Below are 20,654 nucleotides of genomic sequence, written 5' to 3' on the forward strand. Positions count from 1 at the left end.
TTAACTTTGATCTTTTGATTTTAATTATTGTCAATATATGTTAATGTATGTGAATCAGTATTCAGAATTACGTAATTGTAAGAAATTCTTTCGTTAAGTACTTGAAAATAACAGTAACTAAATTATGACTTGAGACGTTCGATTTATTTGGTGGTGTAATATGATGATCGATTTTGAAGTATCGATATTTAAAATATTTATGTCGAATTTGGTTTTTATACTCCCTGAATTGAACAAAATGCTTGGAGGTACGAAATTATTTAATTTTAGGAATCCTTTCTCCAAATTAAATTTTAGAAAATATGAAATAATTTGGAAATTGACGTGTCCACGCATGCGCTTAATTAAATTTACATTCCAAGAGGATAGGAGCTTTTTATCTCATTTTTTATGCAAAATCTTTATAATACCATAAATCTACAATACCTCCATGTTCAATTACAATTTTCAACACAAAATTATTGAAAATTTCATAAATTCTCATAATCACTCAAATTTTTTCATATTGCAAGTGTTCAATCACGAGAGTGCTTGCTCCACGCAAAGGAGCGCCATTTTCTTAACCTTAAGGCGGGGATATGTGAATTTGTTATTAAGTATGTCTGCCTACATAAATGATACAAATTTCGGTCCAAAAAGTCAGTGGTTGTCGTAAAGGTATGTGGAATTGTTTTGTACATAAATATATATTACAATAGATTGATCTACACCGTAAGCCCTTTTTCCTCATTTAGTGGCTTTGCATTGTGGCATATTCATTATGAAACGGTAAATATTTTTAGAATTACATTATATTTAATTATAATAGTTGATTGTTTTAATTTCTATATAAATTTGACAGTTTGTATTTGTAAGGAGTTGAAGAATTGTTTACTATTCACAGATAGCCAAGAAGTAAGCGGAGTCGTTATGGAAAATGGTCCAAAGGACCCTCTATTTGAAGTCCAGGTGTCTGAGCACACAAAGAATGGAGCAGTTAGCACCGTAATGGCAAAATTCCCTGATTGGAATATTCCTATTAATCAAGAAAATACGACAGAACATTCTAAAGCTGCGAACATTAATGGTGATGACATTAATTTTGTGATTAACGAAGAAAATTCATTAAGTTCTGAAAGTGACGCCTTAGTAATTGATGAGAGTGTTAATAAGATACAAAAAAATAATAAAAAACCTGATCAAAAATTGACATTTAACCCAGAAGAAATTTCAAATAATTGTAGTGAAACAGTGACTCATTCAAATCCGTTTTTTAATGAATCCCTTTTTGAGTTAACACAACTTCATCAAAATAACCAGGAAGATGCAATTAGTAGTTCAGGAAACAAGTTTGAGAAGAATATAAAAAAATATAAAAAGAAATTGAAGCCAAAACATCAAATAACAGAATATGCTCAGTATTTAGGACTTCAACCATCAGTTCAGTTCAAGTGTCCCAAGTGTAGTAGGACAGGTTTTGATACTCTACCAATATTACAAGAACATGTAGCTCAGTGTAATGAAGAAAATGTACAAGATATAATACAAAATCGTTCTAGCTCTGGATTTAAGTTAACTCGTAAAGTTTTTCTTTGCTCAGCATGCGGTACATACTATGAAAATTGGAACTTGTATATACATATGCTTGAGTTCCATAAACGATATATATGTTTATACTGTTTAGGAATGTTTTCATTGTTAGAAGATCTTTGTCAACATATTCAATCTAAACACAATCTTCAACCAGGATATAAAAATACTCTTGATGAGTTTTTTAGTGTTTATAATGAACCCTGCTATATAGCGTGTTGTGAGTGTGATAAATTATTTAGTGAGCAAGACAATTTTTTTTATCATAATTGTGTTGGCAAAAATAAACCTAAGAAACTCCCAGTTAAACAACAAATTACCCCTGAAAATCACGTAACAGGAGAATCTGAAACTAATATAGAGAAGGTAGAACCAGAAGTAACCAAGGAACAGATAACAGACATTATGGATTCCGGTGTTACTCAGGGTAAGTTATTCATTCAACTGAATTTTTGTTTTCAAAAGATTCTTGATTATTGCCTCAATTAATTTCTAATAACTATTCAATTTATCTATAGCAAATCAACAAGGGGTATGAACCTGATCCCCTCAGAAAATAATTAAATTTCCTATAAAAGTTGTCCATATAGAGATTAAGAAATAAATTTTTTCCAAATATCTCAAATGGTTTAAAAATCACGGCTATGTGAAGTTTCTCAAAAGCTTTCTTGTAATTGAGCTAGGGATATAGGAGTTTTTTCCTTCCTTTTTTTATTTTTACAAACACCATCTAAAGTTCTTTTTCCAAAGTGAAAAAACTCACAGCATTTATTGACCTTCTCCACACAAGAAATTTTTGAATACCCATTTCAGCCAAGAAGTAAAAGGGAACGTAGCAATATCATGCTTATATGCCTGCAAATTTAAGTGTATCAAATATATGTTTAAAAATATTCTCTGAAGATACAACATAGGAAACAGTAACAATCCAAAAATGCCCTGAAAAGCTACAAATGGATATATAACCGCTATATATGACCAAACATTGTGGCTGGCATATGTGTTGGATAAGAATGAAGATTAACTAAAAGTGACTTTCCTGCATCTTGCTGGTCCTTAGTCATCAATTTCATATCCCAGAAAACCGGACATATTGTAGATCCTACCGACAGATGTTGTAAAGTTGATGCCACCACTCCTACAGGAAGGAATTATATAAAAACTTCACAAATCATCAAGTTATGAATAACTTTTACCTAAGATGTAATGTTAAAAATTTAATTTTAAGTTCATGATTAAATGTTATATAAGTAGTAAAAGAATCTGTAGTAGCTAAGCTGACTAATAGTTTCATAAAATATCCTTTTTAGCCTCCCACTCTGAAATTCCATTTATTGGAATTTTTTGAAAATTTAAAAAATACAATTTGAGAAAATCCAAATTTTTAATGTGAAGTTTCACAAACACTTTTTATAATAAAGTACGTTGAGTTGCATATCAAAATAAAGAGCATTTGAAATTGAGTAATATGACATTACTCCTATATCTCCAACATAGGAGAAAAGCGATTGAGATTTTGGATTTTGGGAAACTTCACATAGCCATAATTCTAAAAATGTTTAAGATATTTGAAAAAAATGTGTCTATTTCATATGGAATGACCTTATCATCCAATACACCAGTATTATTCTCTGGTTTAGTATTTTTGTCTTATATTTAGATTTGTACAAAGAGCTATGGAATGAGTGTTTCTTCTTGACTCCTTAGTAGTTTGTTGGAAATAACTGGATTCTTCCTTTTAATTTTTAAGTGCAAATAGTCTTCTATATTTTTTTATACAGAAATCCTTTATAGCTTATCAAGGAGGAATTTTTTTAATGAGAAAAGCAAGCACAACAGGGTAAACCCTTCTACACTCCAGTAATTTGAGTGGTGCCTGCCTTGTGGATATGTCTTTGGATATTTATTTTTAACTTCTGTAGGTTGTAGTGTTCTGAAATGACTTGCTGATTCCACAGGCTTGCACTTCTCCAAAAAAAAGGAGAACCAATAAATTGACATCTGGACATCTGCAGGCGAACTCTGTGTTCATGAACCACGTCCGCCTGTCAAGTAGGTCTTGCAAAAACTAGATGGGACTATGTTGGTTAGCCCGAAAGTAGAAATTTATTATCAAAGTATCCAATACAGTTTTCTAAATTCATTTCTTTCGTTCGCTTATAGAAATTAAATCAAATGTCTTATCCAAATATTTGTGGTACTTTGATATAAATTATGATATGATTTTATATCGCCTCCATTTTTTATCTAGCTATTACTTTTGTTAGTTGCTGTTTCCAATTCTATTATTTCCTATTGACATTATAGCTGTATATTAAGGCACACTTAAAAATCTTGTATCATGTCAAAAAGACAGTGGAACTCAATTTCTATTCCTTTAATCACTTTTTAACTCACACTCTCTCTCTAAAACTACGCTGATGTTACAAGGTTCATTCAATGGCATTGGTGTGATAAATTATTATGTGAAGCAATGAAAAGTTATTAGTAAGTATATAAATACCTATATATAAGTACAAAGTAAATCTTGGAATTACCTGTGCAATGTTAAAAATGCTATTCAAAAGTTACTCTTCCTCTTATATTTGGAACATTTATACATAAACCAGTGAAATTTGAAAACTGATTATTAAGGATTGCGAAGTTCTCAACTAGTGATAATAGATAATGTTTAATATTAATTACAGATTGAGGAATCTACTGTGATAATTGCTCAAAGTAAGCTTCATTTACTTCTCATACATTTTCAAAAGTGTCTGCGGGAATAGCCCCACATTCTACCAAAATACATTGTTTTAATGTCAATATTGTCAATTTCAGTGGCGATATCCCCATATAAATAAATTCAAAGTACCAATTGTGTGGAAGAGCACCATCCTATTGGAATGTTATTTCCAAATTACCAAATCCTTCTAGATTTAGAATTTTTTTTATTACCAAAAAATTCTGATGAAATCTAGTTAATAAATTGTAGGATTTAAGAAAAAGTGCCAATGAGAGAAATTTTTATGTGCGAAAAAGAGATATCAATTTTTTCACAATACAAGTTTAAAAAACTTAATATGTAATAGGTATTTAATGATACTACATGTGAGTATAGAGGATAGTTAATGCCCTTGCCCGTGGTATTTCCAAAATGCCAAAACGAACTGAATGCCTGTCTTTGATTTGACAAATATTTTGCGTTGAATATTTGTTTCAAAGTTATCATTGCGAAAAGAGGAGAAAATAAAGATACAAATAATAATTAATTTATAGGCTGACACTAAGTATAAGCCTGTAAATCATGGTTTTGTATTATCTCCATCATACATTAGTCAGCAAATGTGTTTATCAAGTACATGGGAGTCATACAGAAGATATGTTTTTAATGTATTATATTGATTGTGTGAATAGTTGGTAACAATAAAGGTATAACTAATTAGTATTATTGTTTACATTTTTTAATCTTAAGAATGAAAATGAAAAACACATTATTTGTGAAAATCATATTTCTTGGAAATTTAGTAGTAAAATGTAAACATACATATACAAAGCATATTACTGATTAAGCAAAATTGCTTCAATTTATGAAAACAGTAAAAGAACAGAGTATGTAAAATATTTGATATCTTTATAAGATTATTGATTTTTAAAATATATTTATAATAAATATCAAAAGGGATTATTGATATGTTGTTTTTAGTTGTAGAAAATGCAGAACCAAGCATAATAAATGGTAAACATTTAACAGAGTCCAATAATGATGAAACAGAAATGAGTATAGAAAAGGAAGAAAGTAGCCTTTCTAATGGAGCTAATAACACCGAGTCTCAATCACCTAAAGAATCAATTTGCCCTCTATCCGAAAATATGGATGATAATAAAGAAGATTTTGAAGAAAATCAAAGTTTTGAGGATTCCATTAAACAAGAAAATACTGAAACATCAACAGATAACTGTGATATCTCAAATAACAAATCTGATTATCAAAATAACATTAATGAACATCAAGCTGATTATAACAATTCCATGAGAAAAGATGATCAAGAAGTTTTGGACGAATCTGAAGAAACCAGAAAAGTGCCAAAATTGTCACTTAAACTGCCTAAACTAGATTCTTATGAACCAGAGCCTGAGGATAGTGATGACAGTGAAAAACTTACTATGGAAGTAGACCAGGTGGAAAGTGATGACAATGAAAATGAGAATGAGTTGGAAACAAAAACCAATAACGAAGAACAAAGTACAGAAGAGATTAAGGCAGAATCACAAGAAAATGAAATGCAATCTTCTAAAAAACAAGAAAATCACCTTCAAGTTGCAGGACCTGATATTCCTGTGATTGAGTTACAGTTAGAACAACCTTTGGATAAATTTGATCCTAGAATTTTACTGCAAAAGTGCTTAAAAATGACAGTTCCCACTTGTATTTATTGTAATCATGCAAGAAAAATAGCAGTAAATGGTAAACAACTAGGATTGCATTGTATTGCAGAACATAGATTTTCTGCAATAGTAAATAGTATAACTGCTGAAGAGTTGATACCACAAAACTTTGTTAATAGGTAAGTAAAAAGTGAAAATAATGAAATATATACCAGCAGTCCTGAGTTATACATTTAAATAATTAGTAGTTAATAGATCTACATATAAAAAATATCCTTATCATTTTTAAGAGCAATAATACAATTTAATAATTTTTGCACAAATCTAAATTATTTATTAAATATAAGGAAGTACTTAATATATAATAAACTTATTATCATTGCTAACAATGTAGTATATTCTTGAATTGAATAATCAAACCTCATAATTGAAATATTTTCATAAATATTTGATTCATTATGTTTGTTTCAGGATATCGGAATGCTTAGATGAATTATCATCAGTCTTCTTCAACTTGGAATCCAGTTTCAGTAATGAAGCAATAACCTTTTCACATCTGTTTGAATGTTTTCAGTGCCATTTTAGCACAACAGTTCACAAGGAGTTGTACCTACACAATCGGAAATATCATTCAAAAAATATGCTGTTGTGTATTATGTGCAAATCAAACTTTTACAGTTACAGTGAACTCATATGTCATTTATGTCCCGGTTTATACGTGTTAGATTATGAATTAACATTTAAATGTTGCATGTGTGTTCATGATGATTTGCCCAGTTCATTTCGGTTGATGGTTCATCTAAGGACAAAACATAATGTTTGTGATGTTTGTTTGGACAGTTGTCATACCCAACATCGGTTATCAAATCATGTTTGGAAGCATAAGTTACATCATTTTTGTTACAGGTATGTTATATGTCTAATATTAGTCTAGTTAATACCATAAAATTGTTCCATATTATATATAAAATTACATAAAAATTTTAATATTCAATACCAAATTGTTTACAAATACTACTAGGCTAGGTAGGAATTATTCAAAAAGATTTCAGTTTAATATTTTAAAAATCACATAATTTCTTTTGAAAGTGATATGGATATTAAATAGGCAATCCAGTTTTTTAACAAGTATATATATGTATCCAATAGAATAATATAGAGCCACTTTTGTTGGTATTTGATATGTTTTTCTTGTCGCCATAAATATGAACTTTCAAAACTTTATTTATCCACAGAAGCAATCAAAATTGATAATTATCACTATTTTTTTTATAATGGATGGGTTGAAAATTATAACTTCTTACGATATCTCGATCTCTATATAATTACACTAATGTGTAATTTGTTTTATTGGGTAAAATGGTCCAAACATCATTTTTGGAATTTCTGCATTTATCCCCTGTGTATTTTGCATCCCAGAAATATTATTTAATATTATAGATTAATCCAATAATATCATTTGTGTACACATGATATACCTAATTGATATTCACAGAAAAAAACTCCCACTACAGTTTTCGCAATAATCTGTCTCTAGTTTCTTATTCGTTTCCATTGAGACATCATCAGATAATGACTTGGTATTTGTTCCATCATGTTGTCAAATTTTCTTTGCAGCTTATTGATCAACTTGGAAACTACAACAACCACATTTGTTTTTCAAAACCAAAGTAAAATTTAATAACTTCATCCAACATTTTTCGAAACAAATAACAAGAAACATATATAATGCTCTTTGCTTCTTCCGTGAGAACGTACTTATACCTGCTTTTCGTTAATAATTTACAATCTTAATATTTTAAAAAATGTAAAAGTATTATCTCACAATATATTACCATTTTCTTTACACAAGCAAAATACAATATAGACATTTGTTGGTGGCCAAGAGTCTGTTGACACATAGGCCCGTCGTGCCCATACAATATAGAAGTCAACTTACCAAAATAGTTATATTCAATATATCTCTTGGGTTTATCTGTCATCAAAGATTAACTCTTGTGATAATTCTTTGATCAACTTTTAGTTCAGTAGCTATCACGCATATTTGCTTAAGTGACATTCTTCATTGTTAGCTTTAAATGCAAGGGAGGTTGAGTATAAACAATTTTTTTTATTATTATGTAGTTTTAGGTTTTATTTAAATTGTTTGTATTGATTACAAAAAATGTTGTCTTACATATTGTTTTTGGTAATAGGTGTGGTATAGCATATAGAAACAAACCAGACATTACCAGGCATTTATTCTGGAAACATGGTACAGAAAGCGTTCTTTGTAAGAAATGCTTACAGAAAAAGTGGCCCCATGTCTACCATTTTTGTATTCCTCCCTCGAGCTTTGGGTGTGATGAGTGTGGATTAACTTTTTCTAGAGCAGTTTACCTTAAAGTTCATAAACGATTACATACAAATGAATATAAACATGCGTGTACATTTGAAGGGTGCGAGGAAAAGTTTATATCTAAAAAATTGTTGGCGACGCACGAAAGGAAGCACTTTGAACCTTCCGAAGAACCTAAAACAGAAGAAGTTGAACCCAATAAAGATGAAGTAAAAGAAGAGGTATGCTTTAAACTATTATTATCAATAATTAATAATTAGAGTAATTGTTTGATATCTGCATAACTGCAAAAATTTTCAAAATTCAACACAATTTCTCCATATCTTTAAAATATATACATTTGTATTATATTAAAAAATATACTGAATATCAATATATATATACCCTGTCAAAGTGTCATATGATTTAAAAAATATTAACACAAACAAACATGTTTTATATTGTTTCAAACAAAATTTATCTCATTTTAGGTAGACCGGAATGATCAGGAACTGTTGAAGGAAGATGAAAAGAATGGAGAGAAACCAAAACCGAAAATTGACGTTCTTGAAGATTTGCCAGCACTGAATCTTTCTGAAAGTGACAGTAGCAGTGAATCGGAAACTGAGGCTAATCCTCCAATTAAAAAACAGGACTCTGTAGAACCAAAACAAGAGACTTTAAATCCAGAAACTGAACTGGAACCTCCAGGAGAATTGCCTCCTTTGGATATTCTCCAAGAGCATAAATCAGCTATTGAAACTCCAGAAGAAAACACCAGCATTGTTATGCAGGGCATATGGGACAATTTCAAAAATTATCAAGAGAAACAGCATAAATTGGATATTATGTTTAATGATCAGGAAAAAACTGATAATTCTGAAATATCTGTTGTGGAAAGCGAGAAACCTGATAAATATCTAGTTTTAAGTGAGCATAATTATTGCGCTTCCCCTGATGAGATTACTAAAGATACCACATTGGTTGAAGTTAAACTTGCTCTCACTGAAAGTGTTGATCATGATTATTGCTTTTCCAAACCTGAAGGTATGTGTTTTTTTTTTGTTGTGTAGGTTAAATAATTCATAATAATTATAAAATGGTGTGTTTAAGGTTCTGGAAAGGAAGAAGAACCAACTGTTGAACAGCCAATCACTGCCGTAAAGGACGATAAAAAGGAAGCAACAAAAACAACAAAAAATAGCTCGTCAAGTAGTAGTAGTGATTCAGATTCATCAAGTTGTTCTTGCGGATCAAATTGCAGTTGTAGTTCTAGTTCAGGCAGCTCGTGTTCATCATCTGACAGCTCTAGTTCAGATAGTTCATCAGAAGAAGGACGAAAAAGGCAGTTGTTGAAGAAGGAGAAAAGAAAGGAGAGGGCAAAGAAACTGAAGGAAGAACAAGAAAAAGGTAATATCTCAACATTTTTAAATTCAATTTGTTTTGAAAGCTTTAGCAATTGTCTTGACAGTTTTGTAATTATTTTAGCCAATAAAGTGGACATAGTATCAGATGCTGTTCCTATTGTTATTGAAACTCCGATAAGGGAATCCGATTTAGAAACTACTGAAAGTGAAACTGACGAAGAATTTTATGATGAAGCACCCCAAAAACTAGCAAAAAAAATTCTCGAAGAAAAACGCCAACAACTTCTCGAATTAATGGGACCAAATAATATTCCGAATGGTTCATTCATAGAAAGTATAAGTCGACCTCCTACTCCACCATCAGAAGTTATAGAACCGGAAGAGAAGAAGAAGAAAAAATCGAAATCTAAAAAAAAGAAAAAGAGAAAGAGCGAGAAGAAACTGGCAGAATATAGTGAACCCATTGTTAATAATATTATATCACCAGATATTCCTATTCCTCCATATTATCAACAGTTTCATCAACAGGTATTTGTTATTATTGTATTATTATTATTGATTTATGCTTATTAAAAACTGTGGATCAAAATATGAGGGGAAGCTTTTGCGAATTTATTAATATAGAATTATAGAAGTTTGTGATTAAATTGATCGATGTTTTTCTTATTTTTATTTCTACTACTGTAGTTCTACAATTTAATAACATTGTAAGGTAATATTTGTGTTTTTTCATCTTATACATAGATAATTTTGCAACCATATTTTTATAGTATTTCTAAAATTATTAATTGAAATGATAATCAAATTGGGTGTTCCAAAAAACTAATATTCAGTCAGCAAATTTGATATCAATAGAAAACAAATTATGCATAAATAACTAGAACAGTAGGTGTCATATCTGTTACAACTCAAATTTTTTTTAAAGATTTTGTATTTACAATGCAAAAAATTGAGTGCCTATATATTTATTGTATTTAATTTTTATAGCAACAACTGCAACCTCAAACGCCATCTGTAGCGCCCATTACTTTAACAATATCAAGAAATTCCCCAGTATCCAGTCCATTGCCATCTGTATCTACCCCAGTATCTCTAGCACCTTATTCTAAAGTACAAACCGAACCTACTTTTAGTAAACAAGATTCAGTAGAAAAGAACTTGAGAGCGTCGAAACGTCGAAGAGTACCTAATAAATTTTACGGATATTCTAGCGAAGAAGAAGTCGATAAACCTGTATCTAAACAGCGTAAGACCGAGGTTAGTTGTACACGCTCAATATATTATGTTCTATCGAAATTTCTTGGCATTTTGTAGTTATTTTGATACAACATTATATTTTCTTGAGTTAAATCCAAGAATTTTTGAATTAAAATACAAATAAGGTGAATTGGACATAATACATGTTTATATACTCTTTTATTTGCAGTCATCTCAAACCCCACGTTCACCTATGGTAGTTCCTCCTATAACAATAAAAACTCCAACGCCTACTCCACCTCAACCACCTATTGAACCTATTTCCATCCGAACTGGAACACATCTTAGTGATTTTAGAGTGCAACGTCCCAGACCGAAGCCTAGCATTCCACCTATAAGACTGTTGAGCAGTCGCGGATTAGGTGACGGAGATAGCGAGAGCGATTCCAATGATTCTAGCTCGGATGAGCAAACAACTGTTACACCAAAACCTGCTCAGCCACAATTGTATTGTTACTGCAGGTGTCCATATGATGAGGTTAGTTAATTTTCTTCTTGGTATGGCATCAAATATGCTGGTGAGGAAATCACTCCTTTAGAGCCAGATTTATGGGTTACAGTTTATTTTATTCAAATATTTCTTTTGTGTGATAATTTGTTTTGTTTTAAGCTTATTTTTAATGAAAATCAGTTTAAAATAAAATAACGTGCAGAAATACGTTTCGACATATCAAAATATTTTGATAAAGACCAAAGTAGGTCATAAGGTCACTTTTTTACTCAACTTTTTACTTCTTAGACATTTTTATGTTTTTCGTGATAATTTGTTTTGATTTTAGGTCTCTTTTCTATGAAAATCAGTTTAAAATAACGTGTAGAAATTGACGCCAAAATATTTTCATAAAGACCGAAGTAGGTAGAAACGTAGAGACCTAAAATCAAAACAAATTATTATGAAAAGCATATAAAAAGGTCTAAGAAGTAAAAAGTTATAAAACATTTCTAGTTTTTGCCTGATAACGTGTATATTGTATAAACATATTTTATTTAGAAGTTAAACGAGTCTCCATGGATGTAATAAACGCGTTTGAATTTATTTTCGTGCGCGTTATTTTTTAATATATTCACTAAAATTATTTAACATAAAGGTTACTACAATGTGCATGAAATACTTAGGTAACTAACGCATTCAAATGAATGGGGATTAGTCATGGACCTAATAAAGGTTATGGACTCGCTCTATCTATCTTTTTACAGGATGTCAACATTAGAAAAAGATGTTCGAGATAGGCAAAAAGCCAAGTAAAATGACACTTTTTTGAAAATTTTAAATTAAATACTAATTAATACTTACTCAATATTGGTGACTAGCGATATTTAAGGAAAATAATAGATAATAAACTAAAAATTAATATATAATTATTTTTTTATTTCATTAAAGGTAAGACATGCTTTTAAACTAGTTTATTTATAAATTTAAAAAGATTTACTTTATAATATAATAATAATATTTATTAATGCTTCTAAATGTTCTTGATTTTGAGGTCTCTTCTGTTTTAAAATTAGTTTTTTTTAATAACTTTTGAATGATTCATAAAAAATGATGTTTCGAATTGCTGCTGCATTGCTTTTGGAACCTGATGAACAGGTTAGTTGTTACGGGAAAGGTAACTAGACTTCTCCCTAGAATTGCTACTTGCACGAAATAAAAATGGCACCAAATCTATAATGTTGCAATTGCGAGATTTTGCATGAAGTATCTTATATTTACAATGATTATTGTCATATTCCTAACCATTTACTCAATACCTTGACAAAATATATATCGGAAACTTTCCACTACTTTCTTATATACTTTTTTATGTTTTACCTCTTTTTCTTAATAAAAGGTCTTTTATCATTATTATTTTCAAGGTTTCGGAGATGATTGGATGCGACGCTACCGATTGTGAAATAGAATGGTTCCATTTCGAATGCGTTGGAATTATGGTACCGCCTAAAGGACAGTGGTTCTGCCCCGACTGTCGAAAAAAGAAAACAAGAAGAGAGATAATGCAGCAACATATGAAAAACAATTAAATTAAAAACTGTTTTGAATTGAATTATGTGATTGATAAATGTTTTAAGACTAAGTGAGTGGTAAAGAACTTGTAGTTTTTACGTTTGGTTCATTGAATTTGAATTATTATTTTCCCATGAAGCTCTTAGATAATTTGTATAGGCGACTCAAGTTACCTAATATTTTGTTAAAATAAATTTACAATGATTATATCTGAGAGAGTAATTTGTAGTACTATATATATTTTTAGTTTTTGAAATTGTATTAATAAAAATTGAACCTATATTTTCATAGGTTCACAATTATATAAAAAAAATTGTTTCTAGTACATTATTAACGTTGAGTTCTTATACTTTATATGGCATATAGTCTATTTATTGACAATGAATATAAAACATAATATTTACATTATTAGTTTAAAAAAAGTTATTTATTATACTGGTTAGGAAGTCTTTATTATAGTATTATAGTTTTGACAAATAATTTTTTGTGACTTAGGTATTGAGGAATTCTGTCATCTAGAGGCTTCTTTCCAAGGAAACGATACTAGATTATCAGTTAACAAATTTTAAAATGATCTAATTCATCGTATATAATCTGGTTGAAGGTAATGGTATTTTTCATAATTATATATATTATATAATGTTCTAAGATTGAAATGGAAATTATTAAAAATAAAAAAAAAAATATTTATAACAAAAAAATAAAATTTCGATTAACAAATAAAGTTGGCACTGTATGTGGGTGGAAAAGATTAAAATTACAAATCTACATTTTCCCTTGAAAGTAAAAACTTTTAATCATTTCTTCACAAGAAATATCGAGATAAGTATATTATTAATTTATCTATCTCAAATGTATCAGACTTTCAACTTTTTTATATATATATATATAGTAAGACTCCACTTAACGCGGTGAATACGTTCCATCAAAGTAGAGCGTACTGAGAAACAGTGCTAAACGAGTCTATTCTGTGTTTCTAATTTTCTGCCTTTTGTCAAGAAGGCATCTAAAGTAGCTTCCATTTTCCTTTCGCATTCTGTCAGAAATTGTTGATAAGTGAATAAAGCACTATAATACCCGTCTTGCAAAATTTGGATCATTTTCAACCAATTGGCCTATAATTTCAGTTATAGTAGTCAATTTTCTTTTTACAAACACCATTGAAAGTTCTTTTTGTTTGTCTTCGAAATTACTACTATCAATATTTTTGTTCATTTCTTGCCCAGTTAATTCATGATCTCATCATTAGAGAGACTAGTTGCTGTTTCTTAAATTATTTCTTCAACGTCTTCCACATTTACCTCATCTCAACTGGTTTGTTTTTCTAATTCAACCATTTCATCCATAAAAACAGAATGTCCAATGTCATCGCTCTACTTAAATCTGACCAAATACTCTTCCATACTCCTCTCATTCCAAGAAAGGTTCATGTTTTCTACAGCATTCATGATATTGTAGTTTTTCCAAAATTCTCTTATTGATTGCTTCTCTTCTCCGTCTGATTTTGAAACATCTGCTTAAATATTCGCCGCACTTAATAAGCCTTAAAATTGGATATAACACTTTGTTCCATTGGTTGGATTAAGGCAGTTATGTTAGGCGGCAAGAACTTGACCACTTCGAGTGGAATGCATGTTGTCAAGTCTGATAAATTTGTTGGGTGGTTTGGAGCATTATCAATTAATATTATTGCTCTTTGTTCAAGTTTTTTAATTTCGCAACATTTAACTGACGAGCAGAAAATTTTCATTAATATCCATGATGTTTTATTAGACTCCCAACTTACAGGTAAAATTAATTTAGATATGCCTTTCATCGCTCTTGGATTTTTGGAGTGATAAACTAGTAGTAGTTTTATTTAAGTAAGTTTAATTTGAAATCTCCGCTTACATTACCACCCAGTAGAAGTGTTGAGTGATCTTTTGCAGCTTCAAATCCTCATACTCGTTTCTCTTCATGAGATAGAAATCTTGATTTTGGTATTCTTTTCCAATACAGGTCTGTTTCATCAAAAATAAAAACCAATTTTGGAGTATAGTTTCCTTGTTGAATTATTGTTTTTAATGTCGCTGTAATCTTTATGTTGTGAAGATTATTTCTATGTTTAAATCATTAATCTATCCTCGACTAGCAACGAAAGTTTCACTTAGATCACTTGCCTCAGCCTGAATGTAATTAAAAATTCTTCCAGTTTTTTCCATTGTGATAGATTGGCTTATAGACAATCATTTTTCCATTTTCTCTATAATGTTATTTATAAAACGGTTAATTCTAGTTTAACTTAGTTGCAGTTGCCGATAACTAAGTATTTTTTCTTCAATCTTAAGAATTGAACTTATTGTTGAAGTTACCAAATTCAGTGCAGCACTAATTTTAGATTGACCTTCACCGGAATCTAATCTTCTAATCACTTGCATTTTAGTGTCCAGTCAAATGCTTTTTTTGGTTGCTTTCTTTTTATATTTCAATGTATTAATCGTTATAGTATTATATAAATTTATACACTTACAATAATGTCAACAAATGTTTCAATTAATAAAAATGCGTCCTTACAGCACCGTACCTAAACAACACAACTACATACACTGTTGATGTGATATTTGGAAACCTAGCGCTGTACACAATTTCGGGGAATTCCAGAGTTGAAATAAAAGAGCGCTAAACCGAAAAAGCGTTAAGGGGGGGTCTTACTGTATATATTTATAATGAAAAACATTCTATTATTTAACTTGAGTCGTCAACTTAATAATTTCTTGTGATACATTGTCTACGCTTTCATTATATTTGATCATGTATTATGTCTATTATAGGCATTTTTTTGTGTTTAAACACTATACTACTGCTTCAGAAAGCAACTGACGTAATTTTTTAAATATAAAAAATTCAAATATTGTAATGGTGGTTTTTATTGATCTATATAGTCTTATATACAGTACGTTTACAAAGTATTGTAATTGCTTCTTTTCTGTTTCTGAACATATTACGTTCTTTAATAGTTTAAAAATAATGAGAACATAAAACAGATTAAAAAATGAATGTAGAATATTGTTTTGATAATTGTGTTAACTAATATTTCATTAACTAAATATTCAAAATGTCCTTCACCTTTTGTTTGGCTATATCAAAGTATTTTGTAAAATGCATTCAGATAATTTTGAACTGGTTTATAAAAATCTTATTGAAACTAGTTACATTCTATTTGGAAGGGTTGAGGATTTGGGACTGTTGTTATTCCAATAGTGTTTATTAAAAATACCATTTAAAAAAATTTTTGTTGCGTAAAAATAGTATTAACAAAAGAATCTTGCATTATTTTTTTTTCATATTACTATAACACTCAAAATTATAAACAAATTAATATGCAGCTTCTCTTGAAGAAATTCTTCTAGTTACTCTATCTACTATTGACTTCATTTCTCCATGTTGTTCCACTTGGGATTTTTCCTTTATTCTTAGATGTTTCATTTCCATTGCGTTTATTCTTTCTTCGCTTTTCTCTTTCAATTTTTGCTCAATAAGAGAATATTTGGGATTTCTTGATAAAAATAATTTTTTTTCTCTTTCTATATCATTGATCTTATCTCTTTATATTGTCCCACTTGATTTTTTTTCTGTTTTTTGTTATTTCATTGCGTTTATTTTTGTCCTGTTCTAATTTTCTGTTGGAATTGCTACCGAGTCATATATTTTCGTTTCCATTTATATTCGGATTAATTTTTGTTAGTAAAACTAATAGAAAACATTTATTTTCTTAAATATTGTATAATAATATTCTTAACCTTTCGAACATGTGGTAGAGTATGATTTACTAGGTAAAAATTTGTGTAAAATAAAGCTGCTCGATATAAACCACAAACATACATATTGGATATGGTTTCTTCTGAATTCTAACTTACTCCATATTGAAAATAATCTCTTACTATATCAACAATATCAATTATTATGTATTGACTTGCATGTGCCTAAATGAGACCTGATAGTCTAATCTCTTCCATTAGTTGCAACATATTTTGTAAAGTTATCACTTTAAACACAAATATCATCAAGAATTTGGTTATTGTAAGCAAATTTTAGATTGTTTCACTTTGAAAGTTCACCGATTTATGTTTCATATTGAAACAAATGTGAATGGAAAATATTGAGATTGGTGTCTTTTTTTAGTCTTATAACAACATTTCATTTCGACTTGTATGCAGCTCCACAAATAGGCGTGAACATTACTGTGCCATTTTACTTGTGATTACAAAAGCTTATGGGTACAGGTATTACTAAAATATACTATAACAATTTCTTTTATTAATTAACTCACTTGAAGTGAGTAGTACAACAAATAAAAAATTCAATACTTTCATCGTTACATCGATCGATTGCAATGTATTTCCATAATCTTCTTCCTTTAATACTTTGTTTAAATGTTGCAACAGCAAGTTATTGTAGTAGTTTCCACATCCATTTTATGGTAGGTTTTACACCCAAATTTGGTGTTAATATGCCAATTTTTATAGTGATTCTTACTAAATACATTGTTTTATTTCATATTGTTTGGTGATTTACAATAAAAAAAGCTTTAACAAAATACAGAAATTCAATAACAATAATATAGAATTTATCGTTACAATATCATCTTATTCAATCAATAACAATATTAATTTTCCATACTAATTAACAGTTGAATTAAATTCCTAAGAAAACATTTTATTATTGGGTCAATATTATATCGTGTAGAAATATGGCTCATGTTTATTATTAAATAATTTATTGTTTCCATTTCTTTTTTCTTTTACACAATGCTTTCAGCGAAAATTTCTGAAGAATATTTTTAAGTGCGACTACGGCCCTCAAAGAGCCTTGGTCTCGTCCACCACATTCCTCATGTCATAACGGTCCAACGCTCGGCGTGTCCATTCACTAACACCTAGCTCTCGAAGATCCTCTTCGACATCATCTAGCCATCATTTGCGCGGTCGCTTTCACACGTTCTCTTATTTCCATTGAGTTGTCATTATTTTTGATCACTAGTGTTCCCAGGTATACATTTTCGTACTTATACCGGCCTACTTCGAAAGCCATTGAAAATTGAAAATTTTTCATGTTAGGTATGAGTTTAACTGAGGATATTATTTTTGACTTTTCCGGAAGTGAAATTCAGACCTATTTGTGTAAATAATTAAAGTAATGTTGACTATCCACTCTGGCGGAGTTCTAATGACTTCCTAAATAAGACGCTAATTGCAATATTTGTCATCGAAGCAGTAGAAAATATTTTATTTCAAATTCATTTTGGATTATAAAGTATGAAATCAACTTTTCAAATTTCTTCATTAAAATCGTCTCAAGTATAGTTTATATAATTTAGTAATAAATAAGTGTTTAAAATTTGGTATTTGTATAAATCTTTATTTGACACTTTTGAATGTCTTACTATTTTGATAACATGTATATAAAAATAAGTACCTGTATATAGTAAAATTAGGTTTGTACGGATAGTTGGAAATTAAAAAAAAAAAAAGTTAAAAGGCAGGTTGCCAAGGAATTTTCATTATGCTGTATATTCAAATCTAATCGAGAAATGTGATTAATAATTAGTTAACAAAAAAAATTGCTTAGGTTAAGTGATTTTAATACAATTTCTTATGGATGTGTGATAGATCATTTTTTATAATGTTCATAGATTTTAAGACTTTACTGTCTTGCAAATTTAATTTCCAGCTGATTTGTTCAGAAGTGGATCAACTTTATATTGCTCTTGCTCTCACATCGGCTGCTTTCCATTTAAATCAAAACTCAGATTATTCTCACTTGTCATGACTCAGTTCAAAGCACGTTCCTTTTCAGTTTCACAAGTGAGAACTAACTGAGTTTTTATCCACAATCTGCACAAGCTTGAGACCGTGAGCTTCAATGGTTTTTGTAAACTCCGATTGGAAGTGGGGTTGTGGACATCACGTTATCAGATATTGTCATTAAAATAAGCATAGGAAGAATTATGGATAGATGATATGATATTATCACCGTATATGGAAAACAATGGAAGGAGCTAAAAAGATACATACCTAACACTGGATGAAGAAAAAATTGCGTATATTTGCTGTTTTCCATTTAAATCAAAACTCAGATAATCTCACTTGTAATAATTCAGTCCAATGCACCTTCCTTTTCAATTTCACAGGTGAAACCTAACTGAGTTTTTATCCACAATCTGCACAAGCTTGAGACTGTGAGCTTTAGTGGTTTGAACTCAGATTGAAAGTGAGGTTGAGGATATCACGTTGTCAGATCTTGTCATTTAAATAAGTACAGATTACCGAATTATTGGAAACATTCATTGATATATTGAGAATATTAACTCACAGGACGGTGTTCCTTTTATTCAATGAGCAGTGACGTGATTATTTGAGTATAAGATAACTGAGTGTCTCAGCTCACTTTAATTTAAATGGAAAGCAGCTATCAATTTGTACATTTAACATAGAGGAATTTTTTGAACGAAGCATATCAAGTGTTAACAGAGGAACTTTTAGTTGGAAAGAAATTTAAATGACTCTATTTTCAATGAAACCTCAAAGCTTTAAAATTTACGACAGAATCGAGCATAACGACTAAAGCATAAATTCCAATGGCGGTCAAATGTTTGAAGCTGCAGCATTGACCATAAGCATATTGATATAATTGAACAAGCTTTGTAGCTTTGTTGAATGCTCCTATTAATTATGAAAGGTTATAAAAAGCAGTAAATATAAAGGAAATATTTTGAAAATAAGAATATTTTAAAAATGGTATATCACTATTGCTGCTTTCCATTAAGCGTTCACGGCGCACGATCCTCGTGGTCGCAGCCAGATCGTTATTCACGTTGTCATGATGAACGTTAACGACGACCCTTCTCATGAGGTGAGTCGTTCAAATAATTAGGGGAATTTTCAAAGCTCAATCAATGCAGATTGCAACCATGAGAATCTATCTCATTATTTGATGCGGTATGGGATATTATGAGTACTATTAAAGCATTCTTATGACGCTCTACCAAATATTTTACTGTTTTTACTCCGCAGAAAATATTTTGATTACTTCAATGTAAATTAGTTCCGCTAAAAAATTCATTGACTTACAAATTGTAACATAACCTCTTAAAGCTTTTGCTTTATTTTTTCTGTGATTCCATTTATTAATATTTTTCTCGAACACACTAAACGCCTCGTAATCCAATCCACTTGGGTTTTCGATTATACCGATCAGGACTAATTAGAACGGGAAATATCGCGGTCGTGATTGTCGTAAGTGATTAGTGGAATGCAGCCTAAATAAGGCAATGTGTAATTAAATTTAGAGTTAGCCGAATAATTATTGTATATGTGTAAATAGAGACATACAATTTTGTTTTTGGCTCTCTGGGAGGAACGGTAGTATTAGTTTTCAATTAGAAGTTTGACAAAACTTATCAATGTACATTTCCGAATATCCAAATATATTCAGTGAATACTATGTATTGTTATTTTATAATCAATTGCCTCAATAACCTAAATCGTGTGAGATATTGTTTAGAAATTATAGTTTAGCTACAGGAACAGCAAATATTTCGGTCAAAACTGATACCATTAAAAAATTTTTGAAAATTTCAATAATTTCTTCTCTATAAATATTGATCAAACAATTGAAAAAAACTTGAAATAGAAGTTGTATATAAACTATCCAAAATAATTTTTTTCTCATACCATGCAAGTACCCTAATTTAATAAAATATTTAGTACTGCTTTAACAGTGAAAGCAACATGTC

The 20,654-nt window shown here is 29.8% G+C and overlaps 1 protein-coding gene across 2 annotated transcripts; it reads left to right on the plus strand.

Annotated features, from left to right (window-relative positions):
- The first annotated feature begins 324 nt into the window (after nt 1-324).
- On the plus strand, nt 325-20,362 carry LOC130443553 (uncharacterized). Of its 2 annotated transcripts, none has more exons than XM_056778287.1 (11): nt 325-657; nt 884-1,996; nt 5,255-6,116; nt 6,409-6,843; nt 8,133-8,496; nt 8,746-9,301; nt 9,368-9,664; nt 9,743-10,149; nt 10,609-10,878; nt 11,048-11,356; nt 12,733-20,362. In XM_056778287.1, the coding sequence occupies exons 1-11, from the start codon at nt 615-617 to the stop codon at nt 12,895-12,897; spliced, it is 4,821 nt and encodes a 1,606-aa protein (XP_056634265.1). In that variant the 5' UTR covers nt 325-614; the 3' UTR covers nt 12,898-20,362. The 2 variants fall into 2 exon arrangements, with proteins under 2 accessions (XP_056634265.1, XP_056634272.1); XM_056778294.1 differs by lacking the exon at nt 325-657 and adding an exon at nt 704-768.
- Nucleotides 20,363-20,654: the final 292 nt, after the last annotated feature.

This window comes from Diorhabda sublineata, chromosome 1, assembly GCF_026230105.1.
Source record: "Diorhabda sublineata isolate icDioSubl1.1 chromosome 1, icDioSubl1.1, whole genome shotgun sequence".
NCBI lineage: Eukaryota > Metazoa > Arthropoda > Insecta > Coleoptera > Chrysomelidae > Diorhabda > Diorhabda sublineata.